This window comes from Bacillus rossius, chromosome 2, assembly GCF_032445375.1.
Source record: "Bacillus rossius redtenbacheri isolate Brsri chromosome 2, Brsri_v3, whole genome shotgun sequence".
Lineage (NCBI taxonomy): Eukaryota > Metazoa > Arthropoda > Insecta > Phasmatodea > Bacillidae > Bacillus > Bacillus rossius.
In genome coordinates, this window is record NC_086331.1 from 130,379,181 (window position 1) to 130,404,567 (window position 25,387).

The following is a 25,387-nucleotide window of genomic DNA, read 5'->3' on the forward strand; positions in this document are numbered from 1 at the left end:
AAAAAAAGTTGAATTAAGTAATTTTCCTGTAACGATAAAATTAATTGCTTATCATGCACTGAAATTCATTTGCACATAGCTACAAGAACAGTAAAAATCTAAAGAAAATCTCCAGCTTCTTTGTTTATTTTCAATTTGAGTTCTCAGAAAAATTGAAGTTAACCTCATTATATCTACAAGTTTATTAAAATACTATTTCATAGATATATAAAGAGTTTTATTTCCCCATTTGGTCCCTTAAAATAGGTACGTAAAAACGAGTTTCTACTGTATGTACTTCTTAAACACAAGTTCAAATGAAACATTCTACCCCTGTTAAAATGTTATGTGTTTCCTTAGCAAACATTGCTCATTTTATTATAAGCATATGCCTGGTTAGGTACTGCATGTCAGGCCAATAAGTGATTATTTCTTTTTGCTAAAATTAGCAATACATATTAGGTACTAACTATATTTGCTACTTATGAGATATTGTTGTAACTGGTAGGTACATGCCTACGTAGTTAAATATGCCTAGGTATCTTTGTTAAGTTACTAAACAACAAATGATTACTCACAAACATGTCTTGTGCCACAAATAAACTTAAATTACATAATAAAATGTGATTACATAAATATGTATTATTATGTGTGATTATACACAGTTTATTTTATAAGGTTCATTTTTCTGAGGTGCTGGCATAGTTTGGCTTCAAGGGAGAGGTATTCTTCTCTCTGATAAAAAGTCAAACAGATTTTTTCAAACCAATGTAGTTCAGTTATAATTATTTTAGTACACTGTCTAACTTTGAATTTTCTCGTAATATTCAGAAATATACTTTATACATATTATTAAGTATCACTGTGGTTTTATTGTAACCTTAGTTCTTTTTGACTCTCGGTTTCAGATTAACTTTGGATTACATAAGTTTGGATTATCAGGACTCCACTGAATATAGTAATGTAGGTACAACTTAGTATAAATAATGAGCAAAACTATCAATTTTTTACTTAATTTCCATGCTCAAGGGTACAAATAATTTTACAGTTGTCTTTTTTTTTTCAACTTACGCAAAACGAGAGTTACATTACGTACAAAAAAAATAACCATTGGTAAGCATGATTTAAGGAGAGCATGAAATGTTACACACTAAAACAGATTCATATAATTGTTTGGAACTGTTCATGATGCACGTTTGAGACAATACATAGATAAATAAAACCTAACCTTTTGTGTGTCAAATTTATTTTTGAATACCAGATACTGCTGTACAAAAATTTTGAGGTTCTGTCTTACATGTCATGTTGATTATTTGCTTATTTCATTTTCTTGTAATTACAATTATTTAAGAGATATTCCAGTAATTTCATCACAATAGCTTTTGCACAGTTTTATGTTTCATAACAAATTTTTTACAAGATATTTACAAAACGTTATTTGCAAGCTGTAAAATGTAAAACAGATGATCATAATTAGATCACTTATCACTTAGTAAATATGCGCTGATAAAAATTTGTGACCCCATGTGAAATGAAAGATAGATAATGAGATATATTTAAACAAATAACCCTTAAATATCTAATAGTAATGGCAAGCAAACAAATTAACTAACATAGCATTTGTAACAGCCCTAAATCATTAAAAAATACCATAAAAACTAAATGTTTCTTCAAAATGTCCACATTTCTCACTAAGCTAATTAAATATTATAGACTATATGCTTGAAAAATGGTAAATCAATGTACTTGGGCACTCACCTATGACAGTTGGGTAAGCGACAGTCAACCATTCTGTCAAAGAACAAAAAACCTTCCATAATATCTATATTATCATGAAAGTCTTTGGAGTGCATGATCAGAATATCTTCTCTGTCAGTTACGTAGAAACATCGTGGTTGGCTGCAATGGTAATGTTGACACCTGGTGTTGTACGGACATAATGCATCGGGGCAAGGGGAGCCTTCGGAGAATGCATAGAACCCCTCTTGCAGAATATCCAAACGATGCTGAAAAATTGAACAGAATTTGAATATTTCCACAAGTTTATCAGCAGAATGAGAAATTTTATTAACCCAACAGAGTCCAAGCTGTATGTATGATAAACAGTACACAATGGATCTTTACACAACCTAACATACAAAGTTACAATATTTGTGTTTTCAGTAGTGCCCATCAAATAGGATAGAACATATTGTTGAGTCTTTATTAGCCAAGCATGAGTGTTAATGTCCGCCTACTGTAAAGACCCAAGTAATGATAGCAGTATTTATTTTGTAACAGAAATGCAACCAAATAAACCTGTCAAACTATTTCTTGAAAAGAAAACAGGGTGCCTCAGTGTATGGAAAGTACAGTTAAGGTGACATGTCTAAGGGAATTACGTTATACAGTAAAACCCTGCAAACTATCAGCATGAATGTTCAAATTTTTTTTTTTTTCAGAAAATGCTTGGAAAGTGTTTATTTTTTACAAATTTTACTTGGATATTTTGATTTTTAAATCCTCATTTTGGCTGGTAGGTAGTTTGGTAACCATTAAAACACATCACATTATAAATGTTACATAAAATATAATTATGGTTTCAGTGTTATATAAGCTTATTTAGATATGAATTCATAAAAACCATTTTTTTCTGCAACATTGATAATTAAAATTGTTGAAATTAATCCATGACATATCACACTCAATGATTAAAAAAAAAAAAACTTTTAAATAGATAGTAAAATGCTTATCTTAAAGTTTGTATAGTATATTCCAACTAATCTGAAATTTTTTTTAGGTATTTAATTATTTACTTTGAAAGCGACCGGGGCTACGCCCTCCCTAAGCCCGATGTTCCTCACGCCGTCGCCACCCCTCTCCTCCCATCACCACCCTCTATTTCAAACCTCCCGCCCCGTGTGCAGGTGTGTGTGTGTGCGTGTGAGGCACCAACAAGAGGCGGGAGTAGAGTCTGTGCCACGACCCTTTTTATTTTATCATTCAATTTTTATGTTTACCTACCTGTCTTTTCTTTAAATAATATTCCCTAAGTGTTTATGTTTTAAGTGCTAGTTGTAAGGACGGCGCAGCACCCCACGCGGCAGGCAATGGAACTACCCGTAACTAGTGTGAACCATAATCATAATTAAAATAATCAATACTCAACTGAAATAATTAACGAAACCTTGATATGATTTTATTATAGAAATTTTAGTGTATTTGTTTTAGTTAAAATATGTATTAATAAATAACAGGAGAGACTAACGGTAATTCCAGTGCTTTCCGGCTGCCATGCTGCCCTGGCCTCTTCAGTCGCTTCCGTTCGTCACCCGGGGTAGGATGCTTGGTGAGCACCGCGCAACTTCATATTTTTCTTAATCAACTGATCTTTTAACATCCGCCGGACTTTTTATCATTCTTAAACCTTTTTTGTATCTGCGAGGCCTACTCCGGGTGGCCGACTCGTTTTAATAAATATTTAAGTTCAATTCGAACATTTAACCACGAACCGCGTCCTAAGCTAACAAGGCCACGCCACGAGGTGACCTGGTCAGCCTGTAAACTTATTCTCTCCCGCCATTGGCATTATTAACAGTTTCATAGTGTATGTAGGTGTAGCGCGATTGGAGACGTGTTGTAACGTTGCTGGAATAAAAGGAGTACGTCGAACGTGTTATTTTTAGTCGAGTGACCACGTGTCCCTGCTCCTGAACCTCGAGGCGTGTGGGACGCCTGAAGAGCCCACTGTAACGATATCGCGTGCTAAGGGAACCGAGCCTAGCCCTACACGGGTCACGTCACGCCCTGAAGGGAGTCTCCGCCGGGTCCACGTGCCCACATCACGTGGTGGCGCCCACTCCGACATTTCATTTGTTCGTTCCCTTACATCCCTAGTCACAACAACTTATATACTGGTATTGGTGCTTACCTCCTCTTATGTACAAATACAAGATATTTCAGTCTTACTGTAAACAGTAGCATATTGCATAGCATATGTAAAACTATTAGAAAGTAATATTGTTTTGCCATTACAATTATTTGTGAATCCCAGTAAGAATACCAATAAACCAAGTTAAATTTTAATTCATTTGAAAATTATTACAAATCCTGAATAAAAACTCACCGGAGTAGAACTTTTTGAACTTTCATCAGGACTAGAAGGTGAAGTGCTGGTTCTGTTGCTTGACTCAACAGATGGAGAGAAAAGTTGATTGCTTATGCTTCCCGGTGGTATCGATGGCTTGGGTAACTTGAAGCTAGTGAATATTGCTTGAGGAGAGTCCATAGTAGAACCAGGAGCCATTGGAAACTGTAAAAAAGAGTTAATAAAACAGTTTCTTATAGTTACGAACATAATTTATGTTTATCTATGCTTTAAAAGTGTTATTGAAGTTATACTTCTATTGCGACTTCCAACAAGGTTGCGTTAAACTTTTAACGCTACCATGGAGAATAACGCTACCATGGAGAAAATTATTCGTGCGTGCAGCCGGCGTTTATCGATTTATTAGACGTCACGTCAAAATGAAAAGTGAATATTAAATTAAGAAAATAATAAATATTTAAAAAATGAATAAACTTAAATTAAATTTTTGAATTTATTTTTAAATTTATTTATTTTCTTTTAAAATATTAAATAATCAATAATAAATATTTAAAATTAAGAATCTTATAATATTTAGTTCAAATTATGTCATATATATTTATTATTCTCTAAATTTTATTTATTTATTTTTTCAAATTTAAATTGAACTTTATTGACTGTGTTGACCATCTTTTTCCAGCCCTTTTATTATTTTATTGTAGTTAATTATTTGCATGCAATTAAAAACTATTTTTTAATTATGCCAAAGAAGTATAACTTCTCACGCGCGTACATAAGTACACGCACCCATTTTTTTTTTTTTTATGAATTGAAACATATTTACATGGAAAGTTATGCATCTACAGCAGTGTCTTGCTTGTTTGCTACTTTCATAATCAAATGCTGGCATTATACCACCACACAAGTTTTTTTTAAATAATTAAAATTTCATCAGTTCATACTTCTATACAACTTCCAAAAAATTATAAGTGCCTGAATCAGCCAAAGAAAAGTTAATATAGGATGTACACACACAAACATACACACACATGCACAGACACGTATAGACAGGAAAGTGTTCTCATAAGCATTTTTTCTTCAGAAAATAAGGTAGAATTGTAAGTCTTGTGAGTTTTTAACGCACATAACGGCCTAGCGAAGAAATGCGCTGGAGTGCTAAAGAAAATAAAAAATTAAAAGTTTAACTATATTCAAGCAACGATAGCCTGAAAACCAGATAATCCAGGCCCGGATAATTGAGAGTTTACTGTAATGATAAAAATGTTTGGGCAGTTATTTTTTAAAAAAAATTTTTGTGAACAATAAACATACAGAATATATCAATTATATAACCTGTATCTTTCAGTTATATTCAAAGTGGTAATGCCAATGAAGTTTTAAAAGTCCCACTAAATGAACTAACACACATTTACACACAAAGTTTGTTAAAAAAAGTGAGTGTGTTAATTGTAAGTAGGTAGGTAAATACAAAAATGTGCCATTTGAATGTTAATGTGCTTTTTACACAAGATTCTTAAAAGAATAACCTGATTCAATTAATAGAATTTTTTTATTGTTTATGCATGCATAAATGTTACTAGGTATACTATTTCATAAACACAAATTTCACCTATTTTCATTCATCAAAACTGCTGCATACAGAAAAATACACTCCACCCTTCACCGAAGAGTGATTTAACTATCAAGTATTATTAAAATAGAAACTTACATAATCATTCCAAACCTGAAAAGGAATAGAGAAAATAGATTATAAATTTTGCAAAATGCAACATAGAAACAAATCATAGTCATTTACACATGTTCCCTGACCTGAGTAATACTTTAACTTGAGTTCGATTACATTAAGAAACTTAGATAACATAAACCTTTAATTAATGAGAGATAAAATTATTCCAATAAATTTTTTTTTTAATATTTACTTGGCTTTATAGTAATTAATACCGCTTATTTTTTTTCCTCGTGTTCAGATTATATTTAATTATCAGAAAGTTAAATTAGGGCTCTACAACCCAAGATTTAAGTTGGCTCCAGACTGCTTGAAATTCAAAACCAACTTGGTACACATAAATCATAATTGATGCCAGAGACTAAGTAGTTATTTATCAGCTCATACTTTTACTTTCCAATATTTGTCATGAAAATGTTTTCATGAAGCAATTTAAAAAAACATTCAATGAGACCATAAACTAAATATTAATATTGGGTCAATTATTGACTGGAGCCAATGTTTCAAACTGTGTTAACCTACAATAACAACCTTGATTCAGGATTATGTAAAGTTTATCTGTTGAATATTTACAGCATTCCAAAAGTATTTAAGTAAATTTACTATATTAAGTTTAAGGACACTTATTTACTTAGTCTGAATGCAAAGTTAAACATTTTTGATGCTTAACCACAACATAAACATGACTTGTAAACTCATCCCTAAAACACATACAAGTGTGGTTTTGTTATATAATATTCATAAGTATACATTAATTTAATTGGGTCAAGTCTACATCTCAATAACGATAAGTGTGTTTATGGTCGGAAAAAAATGTAGGACAATAATATGATGTTTTTGAAGTTGGCCAATGATAACAGACTTGAATGGAGGAACAAAGGGAATTATAAAATGAAATATTGGTAATGGTGAGATAATGGATATCGTTGTGGAAATAAAAACAAATGATAGTGATAGTTTGGGAGTGAAAATAGCAGTTTTGGTATGAGTAGGATTGAACAAATAAAATCAGAATAGAATTTGAACAGAAAATAAGTGAAATGGAATGTCTTAATAATATTTAAGTTTTAAAATAAGTATACAATAAGATTTAGTATGTAATATAAATTAATTGTATAGGTTTGGTAATGAGTGTTGCAGTGATGAGTCAGAACAAAGTTTGTGTTTTTTTGTATCCAATAAATTTAATGGTACAGTGGGCTATACGATAGGATACCCAAGACATCATAATAATAGTTGACAATGAATATTTAAATTAAAAAAATGGCATCACAAAATATACTAAACCAGGCGGGTTTGTAGTACGTATATAATACAATACTGTGGGTAATATATCTTCAGTATAGTGTTCTATAGTAGAATAGGTAGGGTTTTAGTATATAATACCGTACCTAAAAGTTAGTTTCATAAAGCTGTGTATTTTGCAAAAAAACAAGCATATAATGTTCCCTGCCCAAAACCCCCTCATATTACCGCGCTTGCCCTGTTTGAGTGTAGAAATGGTAACGATGCCCATGCCGCTGTTTTTATGACGTTATCAGTAGTATTATGGTGCTGCGACGTATACTAGTCCCATTTAATCCTTCCCAACAGCAAAAAATTATAGTTTTACCCAGTTCAGATTCAATTGTTCTGTCCAATGATTATTTGGTTAAAATAGATCTTCCTCTTAGTTCTAAAAGTTAAAAATCTATGATAGGTAACTTTAGTAACAATGTTTGCAAATTCATAAGTTATTTTAATAGTATGAAAGATAAGTTTGGATGGTAACAGGCTATAAATTTGCCTACATCAATTATTGCATTTAATAAATAAGCTAGGGCGGTCAGCCACAGCTGATGTCATATATTATTACACTACTCAATCAGCGGAAAAAAAAATTAAAAATGAAAATGGTTATGTTTGTAACCATTATAAATAAGTAAATAAAAATTATTTTGGTCTTACTCAAATGATTGAATGAAAGAAATAATATGCAATCTTAAATGTGAAATATTATTTATAATGTACCTCTATAACGCTGTTTTTCGGTGGTCTTCCTCGCTTCCTTCTGAACATGCCATCGATAGAGGTAGCCAGATGAGTCATTGTGAGGGGATCTTTTGTGAGGCTTAACTTGCGAGAGTACTCGTGCATTTTGTAGTGGTCTAACCTTCGGAATGGCTTGTCAGATGGTAGAATGATCTCGCGGCAGTTGTCCTGTACACAGGAGAAAAAATTTTACTTTACAGAAACTCATGAAATTAGTAAAACAAAATATGTACCTTAAACTACAAACACAAGTTAATTCATCAGTTCGCTAGTCACACAAATAAAGGTAACTGCGGGGTTTATAAACTTTGCAAGAAATGCATGAGTGCAACACGCAAACAACAAACACAAGTAAACTAGATAAGTTTATAAAACAAGCAAGTTGCATGACATCGCCAACCTACAACTTGAAACTGCAATACTATAAATCATCATGCTTCTCTCCATAAATAATGTTTTTCACAAAAAACATGTCAAACTCTTAATAATTTGATTTAAAAGCTTCATTTGCTTTCACTGAGCGAAAGTTTAACAAATGAAAATGTGATGCGTGTGGTGAAAAGAAAATTTCAGCCTTATATACATTTTCATATGCATCTTTAAAAGTTTTCGGGAATCTTCACCTCAAACATAGAAGGTGGAAATGCAAGTCGAAGCCAAAGGTGTGAAGTTTTAAGTTGATTGTTGTTTACGTTACATTTTTCTCATCTTGCATGATATAAAAATGGGCACAGAAAACTCCCGATTATCTGGGGAAATGACTGGCAAGAGATCCACCAATAACCAGAAAACACAGTTAAAGTAAAGTCGGGAAAAAAAACTGTTCAGTTAAAACTTTTTATCCCGACTATCTAGACAAACACTGTATAAGGCTGTATGCAAAAGGTACTAAAGTGTTAGAGATAATTTACAGAAAATGTTGAAGTACATATCACTAAAACATAGCAGTACATTACGCTGCAATATTTTACGTCTAGCTGGTCAATAATGTTTCATTTTTGTTGAATGTCAGTTACCACGAGCTGAGGTGATAGTCAGCCAGTTGCATAATAATTAGAGATACAAGAGCTCTGGAACTGTGAAAGAAAGACTCTGGAGTTTGTCGGGAGTGCTGTTGCCATGCGTCATGATTGGCCGATGTTTTTCCTGTATTTTTATGATTGGTTTAAATTTAAGTCGCACAAGCACCCTTTGTCCTTCCAGGACAGAGGACGGCCGTGTCTTCTGTCAGCGACTGTACAAGCTTCCGAGCAGGTCACACATTGGGCGGTGGCTCACAAATAACACTTTAATGGTGTAGAAGAGAGAATTTTATATTTAAACTTTTTTGTCTTTCGTAACTTTTATTTTGAATTCAATGACCACAGTCGTATGTTTTAGTGTATTATATCTAAGCAATGAGTCAAGAAACTTTGTCTTTGCTACGAGGACTTGAATCCTTCGGCTTTTACCGTAGGTTGCAAGTAACCACCGGGTGTACTTGCGAGCAGTTTTTTGATATTAATTTTTCAGTACTTACAAACAGTAAATTTGTTTTTTGAAATCAGTGAAGATGTTCTGTGCAACCTGGTTGTATATTCGACATGTAATTGTTCTCGTGGTCGGAAGATGGTGGCCACGATGACTGAGTTTTCTTCAAGTATTAATAAAAAAACGTTAATATCAGTTTGTGTCTGAGAGACGTTGTTTCAATAACCAATCATCGACAGTAACCCTTATTTTGGAACTCAAATATCATTTCAGCGACCAACTCACTGCACTCTATGCCAATTGTGAGCTAGCCGGATGTTTTGAGTGTCACAAAGTAAATGTAAGTCAATTAACAAAACTATTTAATATATACTCACTTGCTTTAATAGTTTTTCATTAATTTCTTAACAAAACTAACTGTGGAATATAAAAAAAAAATAATTTTGCAGTTTATAAGTTAAATATTTATGTGTTTGTAAAAATTAAAACTTAAACATGCAAATTTACAACTCTTAAGCTAATCCGTGACCAAAAATGAATTTTGTAAGAAATAAAGCTAAATTTAGAAACTGATTGTGGAAATGCACATTAGTAATTTTCTTATGTTACAAATTGTATTTATTATAAATTTAACAACTAAGCACTTACCCAAGTACAATGATAGTGTTTCTCTCTGTTCTGATAAGGGCAATCCTCGTAACATTGACAGTTTGATGTTTCCAGGCCAGACTCGGTAATGTAGAAGGCCTCTGTAACTTGCTCCTGTTGTTCGTGGTTTCGAGCATGTTCTCGTACCCCTTCTATTGACCTGCAAATCAATTTGAAAATATTCATACAACCAAGAACAGTTCAACAGAAACAAACATCATTCGATGGAAAATTTATGACAGAACTAAACACTAAATTTAAATAATGTCTATCAAGTAAAGTATTCGACCCCACAATGTGAAAAAAACTGGATCCGACAATGTAACTAAGTAAAGAAACCCTACCAGGCACACAAAATTACATGTTGGAGGATTTGCACTCCATTCTATACAGGAGTTAGCTGTATCCAGTAAGTTTTCTTACTGTGGGCAGATTTTGTTAAATTTAATATTATTTGGGGGTAAAATTTATTGGGTGGTATTCTACAGTCCATAGCAGTATATTTGACGTAGGCCTACAGTGTAGCTTTTATTATTTTCCGCTATAAATAGGCTAACTTAATCTGGTTTGTTACTTGTAGTTAGCATCTCAGATGTTTGGTAAAGGTTTTCGGTATTTTTTTCTTTATTTTGCAGGACCACAAAAACCTGAATCAGCTAATGACTTTAGCCACTCCTCTTTGTGGCATGAATTTGCTAATTTAGCTGCAAAATGTCTCGTAGGTGCTCATCAGAACACAGAGGTGATGACATGTTTAAACATGCTGCTACTGGAGAGAACTGGAAACCCACTAAGTGGTGTGAATAAAATGTGATGATATTGATAAATTTATGCAAGTTAGCAGTGGCATTTCTGGGAATACCAGCAACTGAAACTGCCTGTGAAAGGGTTTTCTCATCTGCTGGAAATACGGTGTCTTCAAAGTGTTTTCTTGCACAAAAACAGAATAAATATTAAAAATCTGTTTTCCAAAAAGTTTGCAAACATTTCCTTGTGTAACTCATAAGTGTAAAGATTGTCATGTTGTATCTTCTATAGTTTATTTTGGTTTAGTTCATAAAAGCAGTGATTCACCAGTTCTGTATTTTTGTAGAACTTAATGCTGTTGTGATAAAAACATTTAAAAAATTATAATTTTACTGGCATGCTATAGAGCTTATAATATATTTTCCCGATTTCCTGAGTGAAATCTGATGTTCCCTCCCAAATATTTCCCGAAGCTAAATTTCCTTTCCCGCACACCCCTAGTTTCTACATTATCTTCTTTTCTCAATGCTCTACACACTGATCTCACACTCATAAAGATCAATATGTTTCAGTCTTTTTGGTTCCAATATTTCCATTTAAGAATATAACAACCCACAATTTTACAGTACCCTAACATTTTTCTATTTTTGATTGCAAAGTATATATTTATTTGTAACTGTATTACTGTTTTAATTTTATCTTTATATTCTACTATCTATATTTTCCCTTTATACTGGACCTGTATTACTGTTTTACAACCATCTGTGTATTTTTTGAATCTTTATAGGCTATATTTTTACCTATATTCGTGTTTTTGAATTCAATGTCTGTACTTTTTGTATATTTGACATTTAAATTATATCTTGATATGTCCCATACCATTGTGTAAAATTATTTACATGGTCCAGTAGATGAAACAAATAAATTAATTAATAATTAAACAAATTGAATAATACCTGAAAATTACATCACATCCTTCTGCCATACAGTGGATATGTTCCTTGAAAATGTATTCACATTGGCCGCCTCCGACACATTTTTCGTTAGCCTGATAACGAGCTAAGTATTTCTGCCAAAAGTCTTCGCTGTTCCAAGAAAATGTGTTTGATGCCATTTCGGTGCTCAAGTCCACAGCCATTCCGGATGAGAAATCCGAAGACAGGGCACCGTACTGAGGCGGTAGACTTCCACTCCCCAAGCCATCGTCACCTGAAATGCACACATTTTCACTCAATGTAATCAAACCTAGGTCACATTTGAATTTGTAAATTCAAGTACAGAGTGTGGAGTCGGTTACTTGTATACATACGATATTAATGACCCTGCCTTATACCAAGAGACTTGGTGGGGACGTCTTACCAAGTAATTCCAAAACATCCATGCCCTTGGTGAAACTCAAAGCCACAACCCCAGGGGCAAAAGTCAGTTAAGCTGACCAATAAGGATGACTTGCAGAGTCAAATATGATGGTTGTTTCCGATAGCAAATCCAATAAAAATATGGCCTCTATTATGCTAAGTCATTGTTAAAATATTATCACGAAACTACAACAAGGTGTCTACAAAAACCTGGTGAACCAATCCCAGGAATTAAGAAAAAAAAAACATTTTTTATTAATATTTATACCACAGAGTAATTTTTTATATACACCCGCCCCTTGAAGTTTGTTCCAGGAAAACAGAGCGCAATCAAAATTACGCTAATAAAATAAGTTTTTTTTTCCCATAAGAGTGCATGTTAATCAAAATAATTTGTTTTCCATTCAGGTAAGTGTGCCTGCTGACTACCAATTAAATCAAGACACAGCTCCCGTTAAAATATGTGTCTAAATAATTTGAAGTACAGTTTAATAAATACGGAATAACATTAAGGGATTAAAAAACCTAAAATTAGATTTTAAAAATTCATGTACCACATTGTTTACATAATAGGCCTTGGGCATAACATTCCTAAGTAGGTGCTATCAACATTTCTGAGATACCAAATAATAATTTTATTAATATAGGAAATATATTTCAGTTCTGTTAAGATTTAAAAGAGCATAAACTTAACATTTTATATTATTAGAAAGACTATTTAACCTGTTAACATAATTCCAGACTCTGTTGTTTAATCAATGTGTGTCTGCCAGATTTGCCACTAGTGCATCCTAGTGGCACAATTTAAACTAGCCCTGAAAGCTTCTGGTTTTTCTCTCCAGAGATGCTACTGGCATGCGGGATGGCGTGAACACATGGGCATCGTCAGAGATAAATAAGCAATGAAGGAAGCGAATAGCTATTAAGGAAAGAGCAAAATATTGTTTGTTGATTCTTCACATTATTGATTTGTTGTATTTAATGCTACATAAGTACCTTTACCATTATGCACACACATAAATAACAATTCATGTAAAATAAAACAGCGCTACTTCGAATCTATGACCATGTTACTTCAAATCATGCCAAAATTTACTGGCATCATTACTTCAAAACCTCGCAAATCAAACAGTGTTACTTCGAGGGGTGGGAGTGCAATCTAAATTAAAGATATGTTCACATGATTTAAGTGCACAGTCTCCAAATATTAAAATTTAATGTGTGACTTTAAACTTAAGTGAGATGTCGAAAAAATAAAATCAAAGTTATCAAAAGAAAGCTGACATTTAAGTTTCATGACTTATAACTATATTTTTGAGATAAATAATTTAGAACAATAGTTACTCTCTGTTAATCAAATACAATTTGGCACTTAACACAAAGAAGATATTGGAAAGGATTGGAACAATTTACAGTATAATTACAGTAAGTCAAATTGAAGTCATAACTAATTAGATATTTGTTGTTACATAGTATATTAGGCTTTGGAGAACTCTGGGTAACTAACAAACTTTGCAAGAAAGCATCGATTAACTCTTGTAATAACTAACAGAGTGTAAAACTTGCTGTGCACTTGGACAACAGCCGGCAAGCAAAATGACAAGAGGCTTGACGATTCTAAACCAGATGATGGTTAACTTGAAACTTTTCCAGCAACCAGCTCATAGTTAGTATAATGATGTTTAATCGGAAGGTTAGTGGCACTTACTAGTCACTGAATGCGAGTATTTGGGAGGCGGTGCCGAGTGCAACGGAGGTGAATTCCCTCCATCACTTGAATTGTCTCCATTGCTCTGTTGCTGAGTTGCTCCCAGCGAGAAGGGGCCTTGCTGGATGACAGACATCGGCACGGAGCTGGCTGATGTATCCGAATGTTGGCTCAACTTATGAACACCATACAAAAACACTATGGTGAAAATTATGGAAAAATATCAAAACCAATAAAACAGGTAGACATGCATTAACATATGATAAAAATTATGTATTCAAAAATTAAAAAAATACATTAAATATTTAAAGGAAAATATCACATATAAATGTAGATAAAATTAACATTTTTTATGAATTACCAAACAAATAAAAACTTAAAACATTTATCAGAAAAAAATAAAAAATTCTTCTGATCATACATTTCAAACCTAGTTTTGCAATACCAGCACTCACAAAAATAAAATTGAACTGTAACTAATAATGTAGAGTACTAGGTAGGTCTTGTACAAACTGCTGCAATGTGTGGTGGTGTATGCTTAAACTAATATACAGAATGAGTCTGAATTCAAACAAAAAACTTAGGCTGCATGTTCACCACGAAAAAATAAGTTGGAAACATACATACAATATAAGTAGGGACCTGCAAAATTTGCGGTTTCGATGGCCTTCAGGATAGACTGCTCATACTCCTGTACACTCGGGAAAATAACGCAAGTTCATTGGCTGCCGACTTGTAAGTCGTCTCAGCTGGTTTGTCTGTGATTCGATCCTTCTTTGGTTGAGGGTTTATAACTGGTTGAAATTCGTCCAGATGAACAGTAAGCCAATAGCAAAATTATCTGAGAGGTATATGTGTTTGAATTCTAGCCTATCGCCGAATGAATTCGCAAATTTTGCAGGTCTCTAAATATAAGGTCAAAAGTGCTTCCCAAGACTGGAATAAACCCTTGAAGTAGAAGCTGAACCGGTCTTTGTTGAAAATAATAAAGAAACTATTTATGTTGGAACACCAAGCATTTGGGTGATGTCTAATTGATCAAAACAGGGTGTCCCAATTACTGCCGGAAACGTACATGTATCTAGCATTGACAGCCACTAAGTAGTTGTGTAAGTGCGGGCAGTTGTTAAACATGCTGCCCAACTTACACATTCAAAACAAAATCTTCAGATTTTAAGTGCTACATTTTGTGAACTGTGTTACTGTGGCATCTATGCAGAAAGATATGAACCAAAGATCACAAAGCCAAAGGGTAACTTTATAGTGTTAACTGTACAATGAATTTTAACAAGATGGGCAGTATTTAAATGAATTACCTAGTCGAAAATCTGGTGTTTAGTATTTTTTTCAAGTCCTTTTCACTCTACAAATCAAATAATTTGATAGTCTGCATGGCTGCTCTAGCAGTGGGTGTGGAAACTACAAGTGATTCATGCAAAAAAAATGTGGTTGAAAACACAATTTTCTTATATTTATCACACTTGGAATTATTTTAAAGAATTTTAAGTTAAATGTTGTGTCAGAGTTTCATACTTTAAGTTTATTTCCAACATGAGAACACATGAGTTTGCTCGTTAGCGAGGCTAGATGTTAACACATCACTGGTGAGAACTGAAAGACTCGATCACATTTTTTTTATTTTGCTGTTAATGTGCTGTATTCTGAATACGTAAGGTGAACTAGTTTTAAACTATGTTCACTGGAGAAAATTTGCGTGTGTGTCTGGTATTTCATTGAAAACACTATGGAGGGTCTTTGGTGGCTATAATCGCTAACATGCCAAGCTCGTGAGATAAGTTGTGGGTTTGATCTAACAACCACAGTATGACCCAAACTTATGGCACTCAGTCGGTACCCAAGGGGTTCCGAGTCCACTATAATCTGGGAGGTCGCACTGCCTTCACCCTTTACGTTCATAACCGTGCCACACTAAAGCCTACCAAAATTTAAAAAAAAAATCACTTCAAGAGTTAAGAATTAGGGCTAAAGTAGTCCGCTACAATGCTTCATCCTATGGTTATATTTAACATTATTTTCAGTTGCAAATGGAAAGCTGGCGTTCACTACCTCACCCAACAGGTACTGGGTAGGCCTATGTGTTCACACCTGCTCGTTCAAGTTGTGGATCATGTTCGGGCTGAGCTGCGGGCCTTCGCTGAACGACCGCATCATGCTCTGGGCCAGCTTGAACTTGCGGTAGGCCATCTCCGAGTCCTGGCGCTCGTGCTTGCGCTTGTGGCTGAACAGCTGGCCGCTCGAGTGCAACACGTAGTTGCAGCCCGCGCGGATGCAGTGTATGTGGTTGCACACGCGCGAGAAGCGGCAGCTCTCGAACGGACAGCCCTCGTGCTTCATGAACTTCTTGAAGCCGTCTCTGCTCAGCTGCTCGTCCTTGATGTGGTAGGTTTTGTGTTTTTCTGTTAGAACATGCACGATAGTTATTTATTTATTTATTTATTGCCTTATTTTAAGTGGCGAAGTTAAGGCCTTGTCTTACACTTAACCACAAACATCTTTACTAACTAGGTACACATACCAAAAATTGTCACAAATACATTTAAATATAAATTGAATTAAGATATAAATACAAATATGAAAATAATAAAAAATTAGCATATACGATACACATGAGCTAACTGAAGTATAACGTATTATAGGCATACTATAAAAAGGCCTTTCTTTATCTATCTAATGCTAAAGTTATAAAGATTCAAAGATATTTAATAACCTAAATATTTAAGTAAAAAACTAACGAAGACACAAACAAATTAGATATAAGTTATCTATACCAATACATTTTCTTACAATAAATCATACAAATACACATAGGCTACGTACATTCACACACATTTAATCACACATACAGATACCACAGCTAAACCTGATTAATGGAGCTAAGCAAGTACCTGAATAATGTTTTCTTAAACATAGAAAGGGAATTTTGAAGTCTGATTGACTCTGGTAATTCTTTCCCGGCACGAGCAGTAGTCACAGAGAAAGATTTTGTTTTATGTTGGGGGATGAGCAAAGTAGCAATGTAGACAATGCAAAAATTGATTGATAAGTAGGCTACAAATTAAAATGTGCACTCAAATACCTTTACCTGGAGTACAGAGGGAAATTCTATTTGCATTACACTGTCTCTGCCAGTTCCATCCTCTCTACTACTCTGGAATGCCCGAAGCCCACCCATTCATTCCTACAATACTTTATTCTCAGATAATCTCTCACAGTCTCTTATAGCCTTCATGTTGAGGAGACTTTAAGCCTTAATTCTATCATTCTTTATTTAAAAACAAACAAATCAGTCAACTATCTACTTGTAAATGCACTTGTACATACTATGACCAAATTGGACTGACCTGCAGCATCTTAGTAGTAAATATGTAGCATGCAAGTGCTATGTGGCAAATTATGAGCATGCAGACCGGTTATTGAGTAATTAAAAAAAACTCTTCTGAAAAAATTATTAAATGTTTCAACGATGATGTTTTTAGATGCTACTTGTTTGTTGATTATTCAGCAAAGCTGTTTGATTCTGACAATTTTTTTTTCTTTTAACACAATTATGCATCACTGTACTTCCCGGGACATATATAGAGTAAGCGTGGAAGAAACTAAGCTTAGTTACAGTTTCATCCTGCAGTTTAATAAGTTATGTTTCACTTAGCTGGGTGTGCTTTCAATGCTTACTTTACTCATGCACTGTGAAACAGGGAAGTGCATATTATCAACTATAATAACCAAAATTCCATTCTGAATTAATGACGGTGTTTGTGTGGGATAATCAAAGAAGCTACAGTGACACCTAAAAACTACCTAATTATTACATTTTGAAAATGTTATTTTTTAGTTTCTATAATATTTACCTAACGATTCTGTAAAACAGCATTGCAAAATTTCAAATAGTTTACTGGGAGTTTATTATTTTGAACAGTTGGTTAGGTTATATCAGTTACTTTTAAATACTGTTAAAGTGTGTAAAAGGTTGGTTAGGTTGTGACATCTTCATTCAGAAGTGGAACCTGGCAGGGGGGGGGGGGGAGGGGGTTCACGGGGGCACGTACCCCCCCAGAAGGTTAAAAGACGCACTGGATAAATTAGTACATGAAATAAATTTTTATGTAATTTAATGAAAATACGTTTATGTAGTTTACATTAAACGGTACTTATTTATTAGAGCCGCACATAAAAGTTACTTCTAATAATCGATAATCTCGATTCAAGGTAGTACACATAGTTCCAGCTAACGCCGCCAGGGATTGCTAGGAACTGTTGGGAATGGCCAAGATTGTTCCAGGATCCAGGCAAAAGGGATACCCGCGAAACGTAATCACTATGATGAACGGAAAATTAATTCCAAAATACACAAGCCCCTCATAGTAACGCGGTTTGATTAGCGCTGTTTTAAAGTAACGACGCCAATTAATTAGGTCATGATTATAAGTAGCGCAACTATAGATTCAAATTAGCGCTGTTTTCTTTTATGATAATGTTTATTTCTGTGCGCACAAAATAGCAATATCATGTGTGTAGTTAATACAATGCAACGAATAAATGTGACGAATCAACTAACAATATTTTGCTCTTTCCTTCATAGCTACTCGCTTACTTCATTTTCATTCCGTGTTCAGCCAATGTTTACAGTACGCCACTCCGTCTACCACATCAGTAACAGCTCTGGTGAGAAAAACAAGAAGCTTTCAGCGCTATTTTACCTCACGCTACCAGATCTCGCTGGTGTGTCATTTCATTTCAGATACACATTTAGAAAGCAGACGCGGGAATTAAATTAACAGGTATATTAATTAATTAAAGTAAACAGAAGTAAATTAATAAAGCAATTATTTTTTTACTTTTTATTACTTCTTTATTAAAATATGTTATTTTGAATTCGGTTATTTTTTGTTAAAATATTATTTATTTTGCGCCTACTTAGGAATGTTGGCCTAAAACCCAAGTGGCCCAAGCCGTTATTATGTGGACAATGTGGTACGCGAAAGTTTTTAAATTTAATTTTATGTACTTAACATGTCTTTAGATATAAATTAGTTTTGTAAATTGATTTAAACGGGGAAAAGTGTTTTGATTTAAATGGTAGACAGCTATCATTTACCTAATAGAAAAACGAATTATTTTGATTAACATGCACTCTTATGGGAAAACATATTTCATTAGAGCTGTTTTAATGAGCGCTCTGTTTTCTTGAAATGGATTAGAATTAGAGCGTTACTTCGAGAGGCGGTTGTATACAAAAATCAAGCCATTTCATTGAAACATTTTGTAAACTGTGGTTAGCCTTAAAATGCTTTGTACCACATTTTGATTCTTGGTTAAAAACTAAACTTGAATTTCATTGTTATGTTTTATTTTTAGGACATAGTAGAAGAATCAGAGAAGCACGAAGTATTGGCAGAACCAATTTCCTCCAAACCCTCGAATAAACAGGATGAGATTAAGCCTACAATTTCCTCTTCTTTGTCTACTAGTTCTCAATCTACTTTAAGTAAAACAGACCTGATTAGTAGTGAGGTGCCGGTGCCAGTAATTTCGTGGCAAGATCGTGACTTTGGATATATTTTGGACAGTGAAAGTGTTTCAATTTCACTATCAAATGAAGACATATACCAATGGATGAAGAACTCGTGGGTACCTCCAACTGACTACAACTTTCCTTTGATTCTTGAGGGAAAAAAGAATAGGTCGTTTCAGTATAACTGGTTGAAACTCTATCCATAACTCGCGTATAGCAAAAAGCTTAACGGAGGATTGTGTAAAAATTGCGTACACTTTGGACGATCTGAGGGTGGTACGAATGATCATTTAGGTAAACTAGTTGTAGAGCCTTTAAGTACTTTCAAAAGGGCAACAGAAACTTTAATAAAACATAATTCGAACACCAAATACCATAAAGCAAATGCAGTAGCAAGCCAAAATTTTGTAATAGTGATGGAGGGAAAATCTCATGATGTGATTTGTCAAATCAGAAGTGCAGAAAAGGCCCTTGTCGAAGAAAACAAAAAGAAATTGATACCTATCATAAAAACGGTAATTTTTTATGGTGTCCAAAATATTCCACTTAGAGGACACAGGGATGATGGAGACTTAAAAACAGAGGAGTCGTCCTATGGAGAAGGGAATTTTAGGGCTTTATTGAAGTTTCGAGTTGATGCTGGAGACAAGAACCTATTGTCACATATAGAGTCATGTAGCAAAAACAGCACGTATATAAGCAAGACCACTCAAAACGATATAATCCAGTGTTGTGGTGAGGTAATTATCATCTCTGTTGTTCTAGGCGATATTTTAGGGATCACTTTACCCTGTCTCGAATGTTACAGGCTGAGTACATGGATGTATTCAGAGCAATGCAACTAAACAATGGCACAATATCAAGCATGCAAGAGCACCGACATCCCAGCAACAAAAAGTTTAAAACTATCTTCGAAAAATGTGAAGAGCTAGCTCATGATCTAGGGACTAATATTAAAAAGCCAAGGGTAGTGAAATTGCAAAGAAACCGATCAAATGTAGAGGCAGAGTCTGATGAAGAGTATTTTCGAATCAGTATTTATGTACCATTCTTAGATTATCTAATCTGCGAACTCTCTTCCAGATTTACAAAATCACAAATGACGCGAATTTCCGAACTAAACAAAATTATGTCAACAGACTTTGGAGAGGACTTCGAAGATTCTGTTCTGCGCGGAGTTCAGCTTTACCGGGATGATTTACCTTGTTTTTCTGCTGTGAAGGGAGAGCTGAATATTTGGAAACAAATGTGGTTATCTAAGCCCGATGATATGCCAAAACATCCTGCTCAAGCATACAAACTGGCAACAGATTTGCCAAATTTAAGAGTACTTTTTCAGATCATCTGCACTCTCCCAGTCATACCCAGTACAGCAGAAAGTTCATTCTCAACACTTAAGACGACATAAAACTTACCTAAGAGCCACAATGACTGAAGAGAGGTTAAAACGGACTAGCACTACTACACATACACCAAGATCTTGTATCTTTGAAGACAGCTGAGGAAGTTATTGAGGTGTCTGCCAGAAAGCATAAAAGAAAACTATCCCTAAGACTAGATTAAATTACTATGTAAGAATTAAACTACTCTTGTATAATTTATTAATGCCCTTATCATTTTATTAAACATATAAGTTTTATAAAACTGTAAATGGTATTTATATGGCTACCCATTAACATTAAAAGAAAATTCTGTTGGAGCTTCACCGGTCGCCGGAATTTTTTTGGGGGGGGGGGGGGGGTGGAATTCCAGACTCCCAGTGCCCCCCCCCCACCCTTCCCAAGAATTCAATCCGCCCCTGGCTTCATTTAAATGATGTACCTACTGGTAAATAACTGTGCTGAAGTTAGCTTTATCCCCTGGATATATTTGGGCGCCCGGGTGCATCAACGCAGAGAGAGCTTGGGACAATAACAGCCTAAGTCATTTCACACAAATGCTGCGAATTCCGGATCAGATTTTATTTATTTACAATAAAATGTGCGAAGATACCGATGTATCTGATACATAGGTAATTTCCTACATGTGTTTCCTATAAAAAAATAGCGAGGGAACCACCGCATAGGTTGCACCAGGGCCTTTAAGGGCCTCGAATGTGTGGTTTTCAGGATATCTGTCACAAAATTTATTTTTTATACCACACAAACCAAACCGATGCCGATAGAGCTGATACATAGGTACTTTTCTACATGTATTTCCTACAAAAAATATACATATAAGCTTATTTAGAGAGGGAACCACCGTACAAGTAGCACTAGGGCCATGAGGGCCTCGAATGTGTGGTTTTCAGGATATGTCACAAAATTTATTTTTTATACCACGGAAATCATGTTCAAAGGCTCACAGATGCGGTAAATCTTTTTAATTAAAAAAAGCATTTAGCCCTTTGTATATGTCTAAGTGTCAATTCAGTAAGTGTATGATGGTACGTTACTAATACATTAAAATGTGCACTGCTTCAAAATAAAACTTTTCATTTAATACTTTTCTCACTAACATAAAAAAAAGTATTTGTAAACAAACATGACTGTAAATTGTTTAAGTGGATAGTTCTGAAAGAAAAATAGTAAGCGAGTGATTGCAGCATATGGCGAAGACATGAATTGGTCTACATCACCAATGCTTGATCTCTATAGATACGAAACTGTTAACACTGCAACAGATTAGCGGGGTTTCGCTGGGAAACTGATTAAAAGTGTGCTGAACTGATTCGTAAAAGAGCAGTGTTGACAGTTTTCCAGTCAAACATCACTGATTCAAAATGCCACGTCAAGAGCTTGGTGCCGTGATCGCTGGCGGTCGTTGACCTCAGTGCTCATGAGCAGTGGCGTGGTAGGGGTGGCCCCCGCCAGGGGCGTCGGAGCAGGGAGGGGGGTTCCGCGGTTACTGAACCCTCCCCCCTCTTTTAGTCCATGAGGAGGCGCCATTTTGAAGTCAGGCCAGGGGCGCCATTTTGAAGTCTGGCCAGGGGCGCCGGTCCCCTCAGCCGCGCCACTGCTCGTGAGAAATGGGCCTCGTGCGGGCTGGACAGCGGTGCTCACCCATGTCGGCCTTGTTCTTGAACGTGTACTTGCAGTTGTCGCGGCGGCAGTGGAAGTGCGTGGTGCGCTGGCCGAAGAAGGAGCAGTAGGCGGCCCGGCACTCCTCGGTGGCGCGGAACCTCTGGAAGCCCTCCTGGATGATGGCCGAGTCCTTGCGGTGGTAGTTGGCGTGCATCTGCACGTCCGAAGTGCTGATGTACACCTTGTCGCAGCCTTCCTGCGACACACCGCCACGCCCCGTCTCCCCGACTGCACTCGGCGCTGCGACCACTGCACGCTCGACAACACTCGCAACAACGGGCTCAGTGTCAGCCCACCTCCATGCTGTGATGGTGAGGCACGCCTTGGCGGTCACCATGTTGCTAAGAGCATGCTGGATGCTACTGTTACCGACCCTTAGTGGCCACCGCGCTTGGCGTGACGAGGCTACGGCGCGTTTCTGGATGCTTCGGGCGTCAAAACCACTCCAGTACGTTCCAGAAAGATGGCCAATCGGTATAAAAGTGGCGACGCCGGCTTTCGCGGGGTGACGGGACCGTGCGTGTGTGACTGAGTGGCGCGAGACTGTATGTGTGTGTGGACAGGCGCCTGGTAAGGGGCGAACCACTGTCGAGCCTAGCTCCAGTGAGGAGTGCGAACTGTGGACTGGACAGGTATTTAGTGATTTGTGATCAGGCATTAAGTGCGATGATTAAATTAGTAGGTACTGTAAATATTAGCAGCAAATAAAACTGTGTAAAATAAATCTGACTATCCTTACGAACCCGTTTTCCCCACTCGTAACAATATTATCATCATCATCATCATCATCATCATCATCATCATCATCATCATCATGATCATCATTATCATCATAACTTTTTATCTAGGTCAAAATAATTACATCCATGTTTCACTCACTATATAAGCTACTGCATTTCGTTGCAAATGTTATCTCTAAATATATGCTACGCATGATCTACTTTTCCTAAAACAAAATCAGCCAAAAATTTACTATAAAAACCTTTAGTTTGAACAATTGTGTCTCTGTCACACTCTAAAAAAATTTTTTTTTTTGTGTTTCAACAGAAAAGGTTTGAATTTCTTTCAGAAGATATTAATTAATTTTACCTGGCATTTCAAAATTATCAAATTTGATACGATTTTGACAGCCAAAAACATGAAATGAGTTTTTGTGATATAAATGTAAATCATACCATGAAGTAGCCAGTGGCATTGCAGTTAAACCTAAAAAGTTTCAGTTCTGCAATAAATTTAATTCTACTTATTTGTACAACCCAAAAACGTTAAAAATGTAACTTTGGCAGCTAATTATGCAAGAAGTATGTGCTGTATATATTTTTCATTTTGTTAAAGTTAAACAATTGAAAAAGTCTACAAGTTTATCTGTAATTATTGCAAATATAAAATCTGGACTTGAAATGAGAGGCACCCCCTTAAGACAAGCTGATAGTTCAAACAAAAAATATAGAAACTGTTAAATGAGATAAATTGTTCAAACGGGAAACTGTATGTAGGGCAATGCTTCAAAGGCAAAAACTTACTTTTATGCAATGGTAGTGCGTCTGCTTGCGGTTGTGCGTGCAGCCATAATAGCGGTCGGAGCAATCATCCATAGGTGAATATCTCATAAAACCATGTTGCAAGGATTCGTCTCGCTTCTTGTGCCACTTGAAATGCCTTATCATTTCTTCCTTTTTTACGAAAACTCTCGAGTTGCAGTCCAAACAATGAAAGTGTTCTCTGGAAAACGAAAAAAAAAAAAAAAAAAAACCATTTACAAACGAAAATACCCGCAAAGGTATAGTACTAACATTTTATTTTTTTTACAAAAATTATTAACAGACCAGATTTAATGAATGTTTAACAGATTTCAAAAAAAAAAAAAAAAGTTTTCTTTACGTGATTGACGTACAATTGAATTCAAAAGCAACTTTTTCTGTGCACCGTAAACCATGCGTATTTTCCTGTTATTAGTTAATATAAAGCATATCAATGCATGCCGATATGCACAAATAATGTGACTATATGCAAAATCGTTTTGCTAACCTTGTGTTAAAAAGTATATTTTTGTTTAAAATTCAATAAAAAATGTTAGCTTACTTCATTTGATGGTGAAAAATGCAATATAGGTACTAGCTATAATCAAATTTAAAAAAATCAATTCCTTCTCAAAAACCAGACTAAAAATTTATATGTTTTAACTTTGCTTAGTCGTATATAATAATAGTTCCGGCGGCAGGGTTCAGGGTGTAGATTGTGAATTGTGTCCGCCATCTTAGATTCTGACGTCATGGTGGCCATATTGAATGACCTTGACCGTCAAAAATTACTTAAAATTCCTAAAAATTTTCCTTAAATTCCTGTTTTCTTTTTGCAAAAGCGCAAAAAATTTCAAAAAACAAAAAAATTAAAATGTCCCTATTTTGAGGGTAAAATTCCCGCCTAAAGGGAAAATTTCCCGTTCTAGTCCCGAAAAGTGTCAACGGCTTGAAAATTCCCAATAGCTGCTTAAATTCCCCATGAGTAAGCCGCACTAAGCCACGGAGATCATGATGACCTTGACCATTAGGATGTCATGGCAACCATTTTGAATTATGATGTCACCATTGCATTGCAATCCGTTTATTTTATGCTATAAAAATGGGGCAAATTAAAAAATAATTAATGAATTTTTTATTAAAAAAAACTAAGCCATCTGTATTATAACATTACATCAGCCATCTTGAAAATTCGTAATATTCATCCAAAAAATCGAAAAAACAAATTATATAAAAAAATGTATTAATAAAATTTAAATAAAAAAACATTCTTACATCTAGAGTCTTTGGTTTGAACCCGGTGAGGGCCAAAAAACTGGTGACGGATCCTTCCTCCACGGAAGCCACCGGCAGACTGACCTCCAACCACTTGTGCCAAGGTGTATATATATATATATAACCAGCTAGTATTATGTCACATACGCCAACCTGTTTCCGTCTGCTGGAGGGATCGATCGAATCAAGCAGTATAAAAATTGCAGATATTTTTTAATGAATTTTGGAATTCATCCCGAATTT

The 25,387-nt window shown here is 35.0% G+C and overlaps 1 protein-coding gene across 4 annotated transcripts in view; it reads right to left on the bottom strand.

Annotated features, from left to right (window-relative positions):
• Nucleotides 1–25,387, bottom strand: part of LOC134529836 (zinc finger protein castor homolog 1) — a 141,021-nt gene that overhangs the window by 33,218 nt on the left and 82,416 nt on the right. For 3 of the 4 annotated variants that reach the window (XM_063364332.1, XM_063364330.1, XM_063364328.1), the window contains exons 5-14: nt 23,873–24,071; nt 22,329–22,545; nt 15,861–16,171; nt 13,755–13,929; nt 11,645–11,897; nt 9,942–10,101; nt 7,803–7,991; nt 5,775–5,789; nt 4,085–4,270; nt 1,738–1,985 (exon numbers count right to left, since the gene is read on the bottom strand). In XM_063364332.1, coding sequence (XP_063220402.1) covers nt 1,738–1,985; nt 4,085–4,270; nt 5,775–5,789; nt 7,803–7,991; nt 9,942–10,101; nt 11,645–11,897; nt 13,755–13,929; nt 15,861–16,171; nt 22,329–22,545; nt 23,873–24,071 — 1,953 coding nt within the window. The remainder of the gene's footprint in view (nt 1–1,737; nt 1,986–4,084; nt 4,271–5,774; nt 5,790–7,802; nt 7,992–9,941; nt 10,102–11,644; nt 11,898–13,754; nt 13,930–15,860; nt 16,172–22,328; nt 22,546–23,872; nt 24,072–25,387) is intronic. The other variant, XM_063364329.1, reaches the window with a different exon arrangement.